Source organism: Ranitomeya variabilis, chromosome 4 (assembly GCF_051348905.1).
Source record: "Ranitomeya variabilis isolate aRanVar5 chromosome 4, aRanVar5.hap1, whole genome shotgun sequence".
NCBI classification, from domain to species: Eukaryota; Metazoa; Chordata; class Amphibia; order Anura; family Dendrobatidae; genus Ranitomeya; species Ranitomeya variabilis.
In genome coordinates, this window is record NC_135235.1 from 536,773,616 (window position 1) to 536,791,940 (window position 18,325).

Genomic DNA, 18,325 nt, shown 5'->3' on the forward strand with positions numbered 1-18,325 from the left:
ACTGTATATAATTTTCAGAGTTGAAATGACACATCACTGGACCTGAGGATCTTCTGGAGGCGCAAGATAAGGGGGAGAGACAACAGAGTCTATGAGGACCAAAAGATGACAACACCATTTAAAACTGATAGAGGAGAAATCACTTATTGCATAACACATTTTGGGTAATTTCCCAGATAACTTACACTTTGATCACAATTCATAAAGACTGGCAATCTTCTTGACGGTCTTGATAAGGGGGTGGGATTGAATGTGAGGCTTCTGTTTCATTAAGAGGTACAAGCCTCTGAAATACAATTTGCCAGTAGGATCAACCCTCCTAAGCTGTCTATATGGGCATTTGGTTTTCACCATGTGGCTTTCAATTACATCTAATCACATTTGGTTCGGGCCAACCCATATATGTAGGCTTTACTGAGAGAGGTGTCCACATTCACCCATGCATACAGACATTAGCCTTCGGTAAGTATTCACATTTGGACAGGGAGGTCAGGGACGACCCATCAGATTAATGAGGCCACCTTGACGATGGTTGATGGGCTCGCACTATTTGGCCAAATTTTGTGCAAAGCGTCTCATAAATATTTTTCCTAATGTTCAAAAGCGATTTTGCTATTCATATTTAATGTACTTCATATTCGACATGCTTTGGTACGATAAGGTGCAAATTTTTTTTGTATATTGTATATGGGCATGTAGGTCATAGGAAGCTGAATACAATTAGGGTATGTTTCCAAGGGGGCGTAATGTCTGCGCTTTGGACGCAGCAGATACCCTGCTCCGCCCAAAGTGCCGCCCCCTGTTGTACACGGGGTAATTCTGGATGTTTTCATTGAACACATCCGGAATCACCGCATCATATTCATAGACTGGGCTTTTTAATCTTGTGGAGACTGAGTGTCTCCGCAAGAAAAATAGACATGCTGCGGTCTGGAAAGATGCTCCGCATGTCTGGTTATGACCCTGCAGGCATAGTGGAGACGGGATTTCATAAAATCCCCTCCACTATGCTGTAACATCTGGACACTGCGGATTGGACGCTGCAGCTGTACGCAGGGTCCAATCTGCAGCAAATCCTGAACGCATCCTTAACATGGAAACATACCCTTATACCTTGATATCTGCTCTAGGATGTCCTATTTCAGAAAAATCCATGTTTTTCTTATATGTAAATAAGCTGTTAAGATCTATGGAGCTTACACTAATCTTCCTGAAAATCTGCTTTCAGAGATTATTATGAATGGAAGGGGGAGTTACCAGTGTGATATGTAATGGCCACTCTCTGCTTTCCTGAACTTACAACAGAGTGATGTGTGATTATAACTAGAGATGAGTGAATATTTCAATGTTCGGTTCGGATTACAATCGCCAAATTCGCAATATTCACCTATTTATTCAGCGAATATTCACCTAACATTACGGAAAGCTATTCAGGTCAATGGGAGGCAAAAACAAACGCATGCACAACACCTTATAATGGCCCCAAAAGCTGTCAAAACACATCAAATGAGGGACAGACACCAGGAAAGTAGCCTCAATTCACCCACAGTACAAATTGTAGCATGGCACTGCAGCAATGAGGTATCGGAGTCTGAGCCAGCATTTACAGCTTTCAATTGAACATCACAGTAAGGTGAGGTGGGTGAGAGATCAGTGTAGGTATTCTGTGCTGGGAGCCCTGATACCACATGCAACTGCTCAACCTGCTTTCATGCTCAGCCACACTCAGGTGGCACAAATATCATATAAATTTCATAGACTACTATTGTCAGAAAAATCTAAGGATAGTTACACAGGTAGTTGACTCCAAGGAAGTGGAGGCCTGATGGTCTCGGAGGCCTGCTGTGACAGCATGCATGAAGGAGACCCAACAAGGTGTCTGCACATTTACAAAAATTAGTGGCAGACACCAACAAAGTGGCATCAATAGCAATAGAGTAGAACTAGTATAGTGGGGACCGACACCTCTTCCACTACTGCCAACCCAGGAGATGGAAACTGTAATGGGCAAGGTGGTGGAAACACTGTGCCGTATCCCCCTGTAAGCCTGGAGGGGTGTAACTAGGTGGCCTACCAAATCTCAACTCAGATAAGCGGCTGAAGGTGAAAACTGCAACCCAAGGAGGGACAATGAGATGGTACCAGGTGCTACTCCATGGCTGACCTACAGAAGGTGGCAGCTGACCACCTATTATGGGTAAGCTGCCAAGGCCTGAAGGAGAGATGAAAAATGCAGGAAGGCACTGTAGGGACTCTGGAACCACGGGTGCAGAAGGGACCAGCTGAGGAACAGAAAAGCACTGGCAGGTGCAGGATGGACCTGGTGTTAGACAGATGGGTTCTGACAGGTGCGATCTGGACTGGCTGTTGGACAGAAGATCCCAGACAGGTAAGAGCAGATGGGTAGAGGGTAGACAAGCAGACGGGTGGACCTGGAGAACCGGACAACTAGCAAGCATGCAAGGCAAGCTAACAACGTAGGTCAGGCACTTCCATATTGGAGGAGAAGACATAAATAAAAGGTGTCACCCATCTATTGGCTGGGAATACCTTAGCTGAATGTGGGAGGTCCCTTTAAGAGGGAGGGAGCGCGCGCTCGTGCCCTAAGCATTGTGCCGGGTCCTGCAACTGAACCTTTGTGGACACTGACACATAAGGGGCAAGATGAGGAGGTGGTTTGTGAGTGGGAGACACTGAATGTCCTGTCTGTTAGGTACGAGGAGATCCTACAAAGGGCCAAGTCTGTAATGTTAACAGATCAAAAAGTCTGTAGTAAGAGGGATGGTCCACTGTGTCAAAGGCAGATGCCAGGTCCAGGATAAGAAGGTGGACAAACTCAAGTCATTTTCATTTGTCGGTTGGTAGGTCATTGGTGATTTTAGTCAAAGCAGTTTCAGTGGAATGGTATGGTCTGAAGCCAGATTGTAAGTGGTCAAAGAGGGAGCAATAGGAGAGGTGGGAGGACAGTTTAAAATGGATGTGTTGCTCCAGTAGTTTTGAGGCATATGGGAGAAATGATATGGGGCAATAGCTAGACACAGATGTTTTTTGTTTTATAAAAAGAGTCAGCACAAAATGACTATTCAAGCACAGCACAGGGTCTTTTTGCACCCTTTGCATGGCCAATTGTTAGGTGTCCCTTCCCACCTACTTCTTTTCCATCTATCTCCATCCTTTTATATCTCCTGTGAATCCAGAATTTTCAATCATGAGAAAAAGGGAGGAGATGTATGGAAAACAAGTAGGTTTGTAAGGTGTACTGACCTGTTTAGCCAAGTCAGAGGTGCACCAAGTGCCTGTGCTTGGTTTCAACAGTCATATACAGTTATACTGGTATACTGTTTTAAGAATAAAATACTTCCTCCAATTTAATTTGATAGACCCAAATTTTAAACAAAAGGACATTTTGGTCTCTGATAGCATTGGGCAGAATCCGTAAATATCTTTTATTGCATAACATTGTGCAATGAGACTGAACATAGATTTGACTTCAGGTTCATAGACCAATGCATAAATCTTAACTTGACAAAATGGTCTTAATATCTGCCTATTTTGGTGGTGGAAATGACCTTCCCGCCAACTTCCTCTTTGATGATTGCTTGCACTTTGGTGGCAGTAGTGGAGGATGTGCTGGATCCTGGAGAAGAAATGGAATCTGTTAATTTACTTTTTTATTCAGGCTTTGTAATGTAATGTCAATAGTGATTGATACACTTCGCAAATGCATTACATATTTTTTGAGATTATGATTCTTACCTGATTGAAATTCTCCACTGGCAATTCTGAAAAGGAAAAATATTTTAAAGATTAGATAGATAGATAGATAGATAGATAGATAGATAGATAGATAGATAGATATGAAATGGAAGAACATGAGTCATGATACTTGGTACAGTATGGGACGCCATTAAGTCAATAAAATTTTTGAAGGATAGCCTAACGTGAAGTTGCCAGGGTACATTATGGCCCCATACAGTTTAAACTAAAGTTGTCCAACTCACTGATTTTGAAGCCGACTGATGATGTCGGTGGAGAGAAGGATCCAGCCACTGGAATTCCAAAATCTGCCGTGGCTATCTCATAGAAAACATAGGAAAGCTTGGCTTAACCAAGCAATATAGTGTATGGGGAAGTTGCGAAGGGTGTTAGCAGCTGTCTCATTTGTATTCGGGCCTTCAGTCTCCTACCCAGCTTGTACTCTGAACTGTCTGGCAATAATAGCCAAATTACTCATCTATGATTTGGACATGGAAATCACGTGTAGGTAGAAGTTTGGTGGCCATTGACTTGTGACCAAACATGCTGAAAGGGAAGGTTGCAAAGTATAACTTCACAAACTTTTAAATGACCTTCAGAATAGAGGATATAATGGCTGCAATAGCAATCATCAGTATCAGTTAAAAAAGATCCTTTTTACTATAACAGAGCCTATAAATTAAGTGAAGTACTAAGTAAAACAATGCACTGATAGATATTGGACAATGGACGGAACAAGACTTACTTTCCACCCTCTCCTTCAAGGAGCTGATGGTATGTGGCAATTTCCTGCTCCAGTCTGCTCTTGATGTCCAGCAGGGTTCTGTATTCTTGGTTTTGACGTTCAAGGTCTGAGCGGAGATCACTAATCTGTACTTCAATGCTGCCGATAATAGACTGCATCTGGTGAAGTTGTGCAGCATAGCGATTTTCTACCTCTGCTAATGAAGCTTCCAGGCCGGCTTTCTGTTGTAGGAGATAAGTTTGGGATTAGTGTCTCATTAAAAGATGATTATCTACTTAATTTATTTTTTGTCCAGAAACAGTGCCAATGTTGTGGTTGCCAATACCAGACACAACCCATCAACAAGAGTCAGGCTGATGAAGTACAAAAAAGTTGATTCTGGTTTTAACATGTTTTCCAAAATGTTATAATAAATATTTGCAGTCACTTTAAAATAATTTTAGAGCTTTATTAGAACTTTGTAACTGCTTGTTAACTATCGCCCCTTATCAAAAGGGTGTGCCTCTTTACCCTCCAATATCTGTCCAATCAGTACAGGTAGCATCAGACTAGAAAGGCAGAAAGCCCTAAAGGGAATGGTATAATCTAGGCAGAATGACAGGGATACAGTTCTAAGAAAATATGATGGGGAATTCATACTTTATCAAGAATACAAATATTTAATAAACTAGACACATTGAGTGACCTAACAGATCTCCTTTTTAAACAAAATAACAGTTTTTCAGATACTTTACTTACCGCGCTGAGCAGAGACTGAAGTTCAGCCTCAAGACCTTGATAACTGCGTCTCAGTTCTGAGCTCTCAGATTTGTTGGATTGCACTTGTTGTGTGTTGGTAACAACTTCATTCTGCAAGCCTTCAACCTAAAATGTCAGAAGACAATTTGAGTTAGCCTTACCCTAAATATCATCAACATAACTGGCTATGGACCAGTCATCTAAGTATCCAAATGAGGGTTCCAGTATTGAAATAGCCATTCTGTAAACCACACAGTTATATAGCTGGCCATGCCATCAAGCTAACCTGGCTGTTAAATCCAGAGTATATTTTGCAGCAAAATCATCTTAAAGGACTTATCTTATGAATACAAGCCTGTCTATTAGGAGATATGGACATCATAGAAACTGCTTCCCCAGTCGAGTCTCCCATAATTGAGTCAACACATAAAATCAGCCTGTAGCCACCGTTTACTACAACACGTCCCTTACAGCACCCACAGGAGCTCTTTAAATCTATATTAACTTTTTCAATAAAAGAAACTAGCAGCCAAGAAAAATCATTCAGCAAGTCCAAAAATGTCTTGATTTTGGCATAGATGCCACTGGACAAAGGAACTAATTGTTTAATCAACACGGTCAACTCTTCAACACTCTTTTTTTGTATAACAAAAAGGTTTTTCTAGATATATGTATCCAAGAGATAAAAAGTTCAGAAATTGATTTATTTTACCTGGCCAAGGAACCAAGCTTCAGCCTCTCTTCTGTTCTTCTCTGCAACATGCTCATACTGTTCCCTAAGGTCATTGATGGCCTTGAGGAGATCAACTCCAGGAGCAGCATCCAGTTCTACATTGACGGTGCCTGCAGCTTGCTGTTTGCTGTCGCTGACTTCCTGAAAATTCATAATGGAAAAAATCCTTAAATGTCAGCGCAAAAAGGATAAGACATTCATTAATATATTGTGTATTATTCCTAAACATCAATGCACAGTATCTGTCTATGCTTATTGAATGGCCTAATCCATTATGGTGGTAGTGGAGCTTCTAGGTTGATTAATATAGTACTTAGTTACATGTGTCAAATTTGACATGTCCCAAAAGGATTGGAGTATAAGTTCATATCCCTGACTTTTGTTTTTTTTCATGGTATTGTACCAGGCACAGGGAAAACACTTGACTATTGGTGTTGGTATAATTAGATAATAATAATAGTCTGTGAAATAATTTAGATAGTTGGGTGTGTGAGGATTGTTCAGGGAATGTACATATTGCACAGATTGGTGTTTTTGACCTGATTTTTATAAATTTGATTCATGACTGGGTCACAAAATTGGGGATATCAGAATGAGAAATTTCTACACATTATATTTGTTCTCTATTAAAGTCAATTGAAGATATGGAATGAAGAAACATTATGTGGCATCAAAGACTGATTGTTCCCTATTATCACTTACCTCCTCATGGTTCTTCTTCAAGTAAGCCAATTCCTCCTTGAGACCTTCAATCTGGAGCTCCAGATCTGATCTTGTCATGGTCAGCTCATCCAACACACGCCTAAGTCCATTGATATCATTTTCCACACTCTGGCGAAGGGAAAATTCATTCTCATACCTAAAGAATGGGGAATGAGATCATTTATGTACCTCCATCAGGTATCTATAGCTGACATTTTTATTGTTGGACTGAAGAAGATTTTGCTAAATTATTGGAGCATGCAAATTACTTTTATTGTGCATAAAATGTATTTAGAACATGAATGTTTTAAGCCATAATAAGTTGGAATGATTAAATCTACAATAAAGGGGTCAAAGAAAGAAATAACATTAAAACAATAACAAACAAAAAAAATTAAGATAGCTAGTGGGATGTGTTATGGTTACCCCAATGACCATGGGAAAAAAATACAAAACGGACTAGCTCTCGGGTGATGGAAACTAAGGTCGACCGTGACCTGAACCTGACCCAACACTTACAGTAGCCGGGGGATGTACCTACGATGCCCTAGACACCACGCGCCAGCCGGAGATCTAACTACCCCTATAAGAGGAATATACAGGCCTACCTTACCTCCAGTGAGGAACCCCAAAAGATGATAGTAGGCCCCCACAGATATTGACGGTGAGTTCAGAGGAAATGACATACGTAGGATGAACAGCAGATTTAGCACAGTGAGGTCCGCTTACTAGATAGCAGAAGGACAGGAAAGAGTTACTTCACGGTCGACCTAAAAATCACTATTCAAAAACACCATCCAGAAATTACTTTAAACTCCAGTGACAACTCATGCCACTGGAGTAGTAATTTTCTGTCCACAAGAGCTTCCAGCACTGAAGAGTCACATTGCAGATAGCTGGACAAAAATAGCAAAACAAGAAACAAAATTCAACTTAGCTGAACTGGAACTTGAGGCAGGTGAATGCAACAGAATGCTACTAGCACATTGTTGGCCGGCATGTGACTAACAGCCAAGCAGCCTTAAATAGGAAACTCCCCAAGAGGGTGGCGACAGGTAATCAGAGATGGAGGAAGGCACATAAGAGACACTACCATAACAGACCACCGGGGGAGCCCACAAACCGAATTCACAACAGTACCCCCCCCTTAAGGAGGGGGCACCGAACCCTCACCAGAACCACCAGGGCGACCTGGATGAGCACTATGAAATGCACGAACCAAATCGGGAGCATGAACATCGGATGCTGTCACCCAAGAATTATCCTCCTGGCCATAACCTTTCCACTTAACCAGATACTGAAGTTTCCGTCTGGAAACACGGGAGTCCAAGATCTTTTCCACCACATACTCCAATTCACCCTCAACCAACACAGGAGCAGGTGGATCAGCAGAAGGAACAACCGGTACCTCATACCTCCGCAATAATGACCGATGGAAAACATTATGGATATTAAAAGATGCTGGGAGGTCCAAACGAAAGGACACAGGATTAAGAACCTCCAGAATCCTATAAGGGCCGATAAACCGAGGCTTAAACTTAGGAGACGAGACCTTCATAGGAACAAATCGAGAAGACAGCCACACCAGGTCCCCAACACAAAGACGAGGACCAATACGCCGATGACGATTAGTGAACTGTTGAGTCTTCTCCTGGGACAACTTCAGATTGTCCACAACCTGTCCCCAAATCTGATGCATCCTATCAACCACAGCATCCACTCCAGGACAATCCGAAGACTCCAATTGACCGGACGAAAACCGAGGGTGAAACCCTGAATTACAAAAAAATGGAGAAACCAAAGTGGCAGAACTAGCCCGATTGTTAAGGGCAAACTCTGCCAATGGCAAAAAGTCAAGCCAATCATCCTGATCAGCGGACACAAAACACCTCAAGTAAGTCTCCAAGGTCTGATTAGTACGCTCAGTCTGGCCATTAGTCTGAGGATGGAATGCAGACGAAAAAGACAAATCGATACCCATCCTGGCACAGAACGTCCGCCAAAATCTAGACACAAACTGAGTACCCCTGTCAGACACTATATTCTCAGGAATACCATGCAAACGCACCACATTCTGAAAAAATAGAGGAACCAACTCAGAGGAGGAGGGCAATTTGGGTAAAGGTACCAAATGAACCATCTTGGAAAAACGGTCACAAATCACCCAGATGACAGACATCCTACGAGAAACCGGAAGGTCAGAAATAAAGTCCATAGAGATGTGCGTCCAAGGCCTCTTAGGAATAGGCAAGGGCAACAACAACCCACTGGCCCTAGAACAGCAGGGCTTGGCCCGAGCACAAACATCACAAGACTGCACAAACATGCGCACATCTCGAGACAAAGAAGGCCACCAGAAGGACCTAGACACCAAATCCCTGGTGCCAAAAATTCCAGGATGACCTGTCAACGCGGAAGAATGAACCTCCGAGATAACTCTACTGGTCCAATCATCAGGGACAAACAGTCTACCAGGCGGACAGCGATCAGGCCTATCCACCTGAAACTCCTGCAAAGAACGCCGCAGGTCTGGGGAGACAGCTGACAATATCACCCCATCCTTCAGGATGCCGGTAGGTTCGGAATCACCAGGCGAGTCAGGCTCAAAACTCCTAGAGAGGGCATCCGCCTTCACATTCTTGGACCCAGGCAGATATGACACCACAAAGTTAAATCGGGAGAAAAACAACGACCAGCGCGCCTGTCTAGGATTCAGACGCCTGGCCGACTCAAGATAAATTAGATTCTTGTGGTCAGTGAGGACCACCACCTGGTGTCTAGCACCCTCAAGCCAATGACGCCACTCCTCAAACGCCCACTTCATGGCCAGAAGTTCCCGATTTCCCACATCATAATTTCGCTCAGCGGGCGAAAACTTTCGGGAGAAAAACGCACATGGTCTCATTACTGAGCAGTCAGGATCTTTCTGCGACAAAACTGCACCTGCTCCGATCTCCGAAGCATCCACCTCAACCTGGAACGGAAGTAACACATCAGGTTGGCGCAACACAGGAGCGGAAGAAAAGCGGCGCTTAAGCTCTTGAAAGGCCTCCACAGCCGCAGAGGACCAATTAGCAACATCAGCACCCTTTTTGGTCAAATCAGTCAAAGGTTTAGCAATGGCAGAAAAACCCGCTATAAATCGGCGATAGAAATTAGCAAAACCCAAGAACTTTTGCAGACTCTTCAAAGAAGTAGGTTGCATCCAATCACAAATAGCCTGGACCTTGACAGGGTCCATCTCCATAGATGAAGGGGAAAAAATATATCCCAAAAAGGAAATTCTCTGAACTCCAAAACTACACTTTGAGCCCTTTACAAAAAGAGAATTAGCTCGCAAAACCTGAAAAACTCTCCTGACCTGTTGAACGTGAGATTCCCAGTCCTCCGAAAAAACAAGAATATCATCCAAATACACAATCATAAACTTATCCAGATATTCACGGAAAATATCGTGCATAAAGGACTGAAAAACGGAAGGAGCATTTGCGAGACCGAAAGGCATTACCAAATACTCAAAATGGCCTTCAGGCGTATTAAATGCGGTCTTCCACTCATCCCCCTGCTTAATCCGCACCAAATTATACGCACCACGTAGATCGATCTTAGTGAACCACTTAGCCCCCTTTATACGAGCAAACAGATCAGTCAGTAAAGGTAACGGGTACTGGTATTTAACTGTAATCTTATTCAAAAGTCGATAGTCGATACAAGGTCTCAATGAACCATCCTTTTTACCTACAAAGAAAAATCCTGCCCCTAGTGGAGACAACGAGGGGCGAATATGACCCTTTTCCAAGGATTCTCTGATATACTCCCGCATAGCAGTATGTTCAGGTACAGACAAATTAAACAAGCGACCCTTAGGAAACTTACTACCGGGGATCAATTCAATAGCGCAGTCACACTCTCTGTGGGGAGGGAGAGAATCAACTTTAGGCTCTTGAAAGACATCATAAAAATCTGACAGAAATGCTGGGATCTCAGAGGGAGTAGATGAAGAAATAGGAACCAAAGGTGCATCCCCATGAATGCCCCGACATCCCCAGCTCAACACAGACATAGATTTCCAGTCCAAGACGGGATTATGAATCTGTAACCATGGTAATCCAAGCACTAAGACATCATGTAGGTTATATAATACAAGGAAACGAATAATCTCCTGATGGTCTGGGGTAAGACGCATAGTCACTTGTGTCCAATATTGTGGTTTATTGCTAGCCAAAGGTGTAGAATCAATACCCTTCAGGGGAATAGAAACTTCCAACGGCTCCAAATCAAACCCACAACGCTTGGCAAAGGACCAATCCATGAGACTCAGAGCGGCGCCAGAATCCACATAAGCATTCACAGTCACAGATGATAAGGTACAAATCAATGTCACGGACAAAAGAAATTTTGACTGCAAGGTACCTGTAGAAAAAGATTTATCAACCTTTTTATCAACCTTATTTATACGTTTAGAGCATGCTGATATAACATGAGCTGGATCTCCACAGTAGAAGCACAATCCATTTTTGCGCCTGTAATTTTGACGTTCGCCTCTAGACAAAACACGATCGCATTGCATATGCTCCAATGCCTTTTCAGAGGTCACCGCCAAATGGTGCACAGGTCTTTGCTCAGAAGACACCGCCATATGGTGCACAGGTTTTTGCTCAGAAGATACCACCATATGGTGCACAGATTCTTCCTCAGAAGACCCCGCCATATGGTGCACAGATTTGCGCTCCCGCAAACGCCGATCAATCTGGATAGCCAATTTCATGGCATCATTCAGACCTGTAGGCACAGGGAACCCCACCATGACATCCTTCACGGCATCAGAGAGACCTTCTCTGAAATTAGCTGCTAAAGCGCACTCATTCCATTTAGTAAGCACCGACCATTTACGGAATTTCTGGCAGTATATCTCAGCTTCATCTTGCCCTTGGGAAAGAGCTATCAAGGCTTTCTCAGCCAAAATCTCTAAATTAGGTTCTTCATAAAGCAACCCCAAAGCCTGAAAAAACGCATCTACATTTAACAACGCAGGATCCCCTGGCGATAATGCAAATGCCCAACTTTGTGGGTCGCCGCGCAGTAGAGAGATAACAATTTTAACTTGTTGAGTCTGATCACCAGCAGAGTGAGATCTCAGAGACAAAAACAATTTGCAATTTTCTCTGAAACTCAAAAACCGGGATCTGTCTCCGGTAAAGTATTCAGGCAGAGGAATCTTAGGTTCAGACATTGGAGCACGTATAACAAAATCTTGTAGGTTCTGTACTTTTGTCGCAAGGTTATTCAAACCCGCAACTAAACTCTGTGGATCCATGTTTCAAATGGGTGTAACCCAAGCATTCAGAGGTTAAGAGGAGAGGAGAAAAAAAAAAGGCTGAAGACTGCAGTTTAAGCAAGGAATACAAATGATCAAACTAAGGTGCACTTTCAAACACAGAAAAAAAAAAAACCTTTTCTTCTCCTTCCTACTTTAGTGCATATTTTAACACATAGATTTTTTTCATGGCCGGCCAAACTGTTATGGTTACCCCAATGACCATGGGAAAAAAATACAAAACGGACTAGCTCTCGGGTGATGGAAACTAAGGTCGACCGTGACCTGAACCTGACCCAACACTTACAGTAGCCGGGGGATGTACCTACGATGCCCTAGACACCACGCGCCAGCCGGAGATCTAACTACCCCTATAAGAGGAATATACAGGCCTACCTTACCTCCAGTGAGGAACCCCAAAAGATGATAGTAGGCCCCCACAGATATTGACGGTGAGTTCAGAGGAAATGACATACGTAGGATGAACAGCAGATTTAGCACAGTGAGGTCCGCTTACTAGATAGCAGAAGGACAGGAAAGAGTTACTTCACGGTCGACCTAAAAATCACTATTCAAAAACACCATCCAGAAATTACTTTAAACTCCAGTGACAACTCATGCCACTGGAGTAGTAATTTTCTGTCCACAAGAGCTTCCAGCACTGAAGAGTCACATTGCAGATAGCTGGACAAAAATAGCAAAACAAGAAACAAAATTCAACTTAGCTGAACTGGAACTTGAGGCAGGTGAATGCAACAGAATGCTACTAGCACATTGTTGGCCGGCATGTGACTAACAGCCAAGCAGCCTTAAATAGGAAACTCCCCAAGAGGGTGGCGACAGGTAATCAGAGATGGAGGAAGGCACATAAGAGACACTACCATAACAGACCACCGGGGGAGCCCACAAACCGAATTCACAACAGGGATGGAATAGATAGAGATAGAGATAGAGATAGATAGATAGATAGATAGATAGATAGATAGATAGATAGATAGATAGATAGATATGAGATAGAAAAATAGGTAGATATGAGATAGATAGATAGATAGATAGATAGATAGATAGATAGATATAGATAGATAGATAGATAGATAGATAGATAGATAGATAGATAGATAGATAGATAGATAGATTCCTGTTGGGACTGAAACGTCACTTTCTGGGCTGATTAAATAGCTCCTTTTCACTACAAAATGGTGTGCTGCCTCCAATTTTTCTGGATTTTTAGATAGATAGATAGATATGGGATAGATAGATAGATAGATAGATAGATAGATAGATAGATAGATAGATAGATAAATAGATAGTCTATCTATCTATCTATCCCATATCTATCTATCTATCTATCTATCTATCACATACTCACTTCAGTCTGAAGTCATCAGCAGCCAGTCTGGCGTTATCGATCTCCAAAATCACTTTTGAGTTGTTGATTGTTGCCACAAAGATCTGTAAGAAAAACACATAGAAAAGATTAAATCAATTCAAGAATTTATGCACTTGAATGGCAATACAATGTAGATAGATAGATAGATAGATAGATAGATAGATAGATAGATAGATAGATAGATAGATAGATAGATAGATAGATAGATAGATACTGTATGGAAATTATATTGTGTTGTGTTGAAAGTACTCTATTTCTCCCTTTATCACAAAAGTATGATTCATACCTTATCACGTAGGTCATCAATTGTGGAGTAGAAGCCAGCAAAGCTCTGCTCACGAACTGTCACAGACCCTTGCTTTGTATACCAGTCACGGATCTTAACTTCCAAATCATGATTTGCTTCCTCCAAGGATCGGACTTTATCAAGGTAGTTTGCAAGACGATCATTTAGGTTCTGCATGGTATACTTTTCATTTCCTGAAAGTAATCCATCTCCACCGCCACCACCACTGACACCAAAGGATGATCCAGAGGCAAAGCCTGCTCCACCACCAAATCCAGAGCCATAGCCTGCTCCACCACCAAATCCAGAGCCATAGCCTGCTCCACCACCAAATCCAGAGCCATAGCCTGCTCCACCACCAAATCCAGAGCCAAAGCCTGCCCCACCTCCATATCCACCACCTTGGACACTGGCTGCTCTGTAGATTCCATCAGAAAGCCTGGATGAGACACCACTGCTCAATCTGGAGGAGCTGGCTTGGCTAAAACTGTAGCTCATGGTGGCGATGATTGGTTTCTAGAGATGACTATGAAGAAGGATCCTACACAACTAGAGTCAGGAGTGCAAAAAACCTTGGTAGATGAACCATATTTATAGGACAGGTGTAGGGTCATATTCTATAACAGGCTTCACACCCCTTGGACCAAAGCCATATCTTAGAATTGCTTCTTATTGGTCAGTAACTGATTTTAAAGATGATCATTCACATTCTTTCCTTTCTTGCCTTAGGATAAACACATTTCAGCTTTCCTTGACTCATTTGTTTTAGAAACATTCCCTTAAGGGATAAGCTGAATTCTCCTGAAGATTTATGTAATATATACCATAGCTATCTTTGAATTTTTGCATTTTTTTCTTTCTTTCTCCTATATTAAACAACATAAAACACTAATATAACTATTATAAATGGCCATCAAATCTAAGTATCAGTAACCAGAATAGGTTATTATCTTGACATACTAATGTACGGTGAGTCTTATATATACACAATGGTTCAAATTTAAGATTCATTTGCATGAAGTAAGCAAGCCGCATTAAATGACCAACTGCTGATCAGTGATTGGTAATCATATACCGATCAGTGTTTGTTTCACAGTCTGCTAAGGCTATGATTCCACTGTCTGGTTTCCGCAGCGTCCAGCTGTTACAGCATAGTGGAGGGGATTTTATGAAATCCCATCTCCACTATGTGTGCAGGGCCGCATCCGGCGGCCCTGCGTAACCGGACATGCGGCGCATCTTTCCAGACTGCAGCATGTCTATTTATCTTGTGGAGACACTCCATCTCCACAAGATAAATAACACAGTCTATGAATACGATGCGGTGATTCCGCATGCATTCAATGAACACATGCGGAATCACCGCACGTACAACAGGGGGCAGCTCTTTGGGCGGAGTGAGGGTAATCACTGCATCCAAAGCGCAGGGATTCCTGACGGTGGAAACATAGCCTAACACAAGTAGACCAATCTTAATGATGTGCACTGAATGATCTGTGTTCACCAGTGCGAGTCCTATTTCCAAAGGATAATGTGCTTTTGAGAACGATGATCTTTTGTGCATCTCAAAAGATCTCACCCGACGAACAACCATTTTGCTCGCCCATTAAGTGATCGGCAGCCTGTTTTACTGCACGTTTATTGTCAAACAGACATTTCCATTCCTTGGATAGCTCATTTGTGATGCACCAAATTTATCTCAATGATGCTCTCTGTGATATGGTATATCTTGATAGAAATCTTAATGAAATGTCAGATACTTTTCAGTAACTTCTCACGTCTTTGTTGACTTACTTTAGTCCATTATTTACTCAAAATATTGTGATGCAGGACATTTATAAATTGGGCATGGTTTAGGGCTCCACTTTCCTATAACATTTTTATATATTGAAAAGTATTAAAGAAGCACTCCCACCTACATTTTTATTGTTTAAATGGGTATGTATGTGGATGTAGTGTGGGGTGAGAGTATTGATATACTCAACTATTACCGCTTTCTCTGGGCTCTAGCGCTGCACTTCTGCTCTTCTGAATGATGTCACCCTCTGTAGACTTTCTGTGCGACCCAGAAGTGACTTTTACAAAGTCTATGGAGCATTATAACGAGGCTTCATAGGCTTTTATTATAACAGTGACTTATGGTTCATGCATTAAGCATAGAGTGAGCCTGCAGGTTTCATTCACTGAAAAGAGACAAAGAACGGCGCTGGACACCGGAGAGAATGGCAGTTGGTGAGTATATTAACACACTCACAGTGCAGTACATACACATGCACACATTTAAACAATACAAAGGTTTGTGGGAGTGCTTCTTTCAGTAATGTATGATGAGTGTCCAAAACATGGAACATGATATGTACAGTATACCAATCTTTGGTGCAATTTGTGTCAGTATTTTGGTGCATTTCCCATAGTAAATCCATCAGAATTGAATGAAAATCTAATATGAATGGAGATTATAAATTTAGAGAGATTAATCCAACATGCCTGTTTTTTAACGCCCTTGGGACATAGGCTGCTAACAGAGGGGTCTGAGCACATAGGTTTTAAATGCTGAATGTGAATGTTTTTGAAGGAGTTGAGAAAGGCAACCATCTGATTTATTTGGCAGACTTTAGCTTTAACTGATCTTTAGAACAACTTTCCATCTATAAATGATTTCCATACGACAACATGTGTACTGAATGGGTGCAAAAAGTCAATTGGATAAAATAAAGAAACCATTCCCCTTGTACAAAAAATTGGAGGCACAACTCTTACACAGAAAAATTATACTGAGATAAATCATTGTGCAGAAAATATTCTTTTCTTACCATAAGTCATCAATATCTGGTAAGGATCCCAATAATGGGACCTCCACCAATCCCTGAAAACAAGTGGCTCTTCCTAGAAGTCTTGGCTACGCAAGTAACATACTTGGGCTTTTTCACTTTTTCCATTACTGACATTAACTTTACGTGTGTGTTGAATTTCTTATTATTTCGTACATTGTGAAATGCAATGGTTTCTCTATAAAGGTATATATTTTTTGCTATTTCTTTTACACTGCCAACATATTTCAAAGCAATTGTCATTATTCACAAAAATACAGTGGGGCAAAAAAGTATTTAGTCAGTCAGCAATAGTGCAAGTTCCACCACTTAAAAAGATGAGAGGCGTCTGTAATTTACATCATAGGTAGACCTCAACTATGGGAGACAAACTGAGAAAAAAAAATCCAGAAAATCACATTGTCTGTTTTTTTATCATTTTATTTGCATATTATGGTGGAAAATAAGTATTTGGTCAGATACAAACAATCAAGATTTCTGGCTCTCCCAGACCTGTAACTTCTTCTTTGAGTCTCCTCTTTCCTCCACTCATTACCTGTAGTAATGGCACCTGTTTAAACTTGTTATCAGTATAAAAAGACACCTGTGCACACCCTCAAACAGTCTGACTCCAAACTCCACTATGGTGAGGACCAAAGAGCTGTCAAAGGACACCAGAAACAAAATTGTAGCCCTGCACCAGGCTGGGAAGACTGAATCTGCAATAGCCAACCAGCTTGGAGTGAAGAAATCAACAGTGGGAGCAATAATTAGAAAATGGAAGACATTCAAGACCACTGATAATCTCCCTCGATCTGGGGCTCCACGCAAAATCCCACCCCGTGGGGTCAGAATGATCACAAGAACGGTGAGCAAAAATCCCAGAACCACGCGGGGGGACCTAGTGAATGAACTGCAGAGAGCTGGGACCAATGTAACAAGGCCTACCATAAGTAACACACTATGCCACCATGGACTCAGATCCTGCAGTGCCAGACGTGTCCCACTGCTTAAGCCAGTACATGTCCGGGCCCGTCTGAAGTTTGCTAGAGAGCATTTGGATGATCCAGAGGAGTTTTGGGAGAATGTCCTATGGTCTGATGAAACCAAACTGGAACTGTTTGGTAGAAACACAACTTGTCGTGTTTGGAGGAAAAAGAATACTGAGTTGCATCCATCAAACACCATACCTACTGTAAAGCATGGTGGTGGAAACATCATGCTTTGGGGCTGTTTCTCTGCAAAGGGGCCAGGACGATTGATCCGGGTACATGAAAGAATGAATGGGGCCATGTATCGTGAGATTTTGAGTGCAAACCTCCTTCCATCAGCAAGGGCATTGAAGATGAAACGTGGCTGGGTCTTTCAACATGACAATGATCCAAAGCACACCGCCAGGGCAACGAAGGAGTGGCTTCGTAAGAAGCATTTCAAGGTCCTGGAGTGGCCTAGCCAGTCTCCAGATCTCAACCCTATAGAAAACCTTTGGAGGGAGTTGAAAGTCCGTGTTGCCAAGCGAAAAGCCAAAAACATCACTGCTCTAGAGGAGATCTGCATGGAGGAATGGGCCAACATACCAACAACAGTGTGTGGCAACCTTGTGAAGACTTACAGAAAACGTTTGACCTCTGTCATTGCCAACAAAGGATATATTACAAAGTATTGAGATTAAATTTTGTTTCTGACCAAATACTTATTTTCCACCATAATATGCAAATAAAATGATAAAAAAACAGACAATGTGATTTTCTGGATTTTTTTGTCTCAGTTTGTCTCCCATAGTTTAGGTCTACCTATGATGTAAATTACAGACGCCTCTCATCTTTTTAAGTGGTGGAACTTGCACTA

At 42.0% G+C, this 18,325-nt stretch overlaps 1 protein-coding gene across 1 annotated transcript; it reads right to left on the minus strand.

Annotated features, from left to right (window-relative positions):
- Positions 1–3,417: 3,417 nt before the first annotated feature.
- LOC143765617 (keratin, type I cytoskeletal 19-like) lies at positions 3,418–14,237 on the minus strand. Its single transcript, XM_077252461.1, has 8 exons — positions 13,668–14,237; positions 13,361–13,443; positions 6,675–6,831; positions 5,952–6,113; positions 5,240–5,365; positions 4,502–4,722; positions 3,757–3,782; positions 3,418–3,637 (listed from the first exon to the last, which is right to left on the minus strand). Exons 1-8 carry the CDS (start codon positions 14,163–14,165, stop codon positions 3,537–3,539), a joined length of 1,374 nt encoding a protein of 457 aa, XP_077108576.1. The 5' UTR covers positions 14,166–14,237; the 3' UTR covers positions 3,418–3,536.
- Between the last annotated feature and the right edge of the window lie 4,088 nt (positions 14,238–18,325).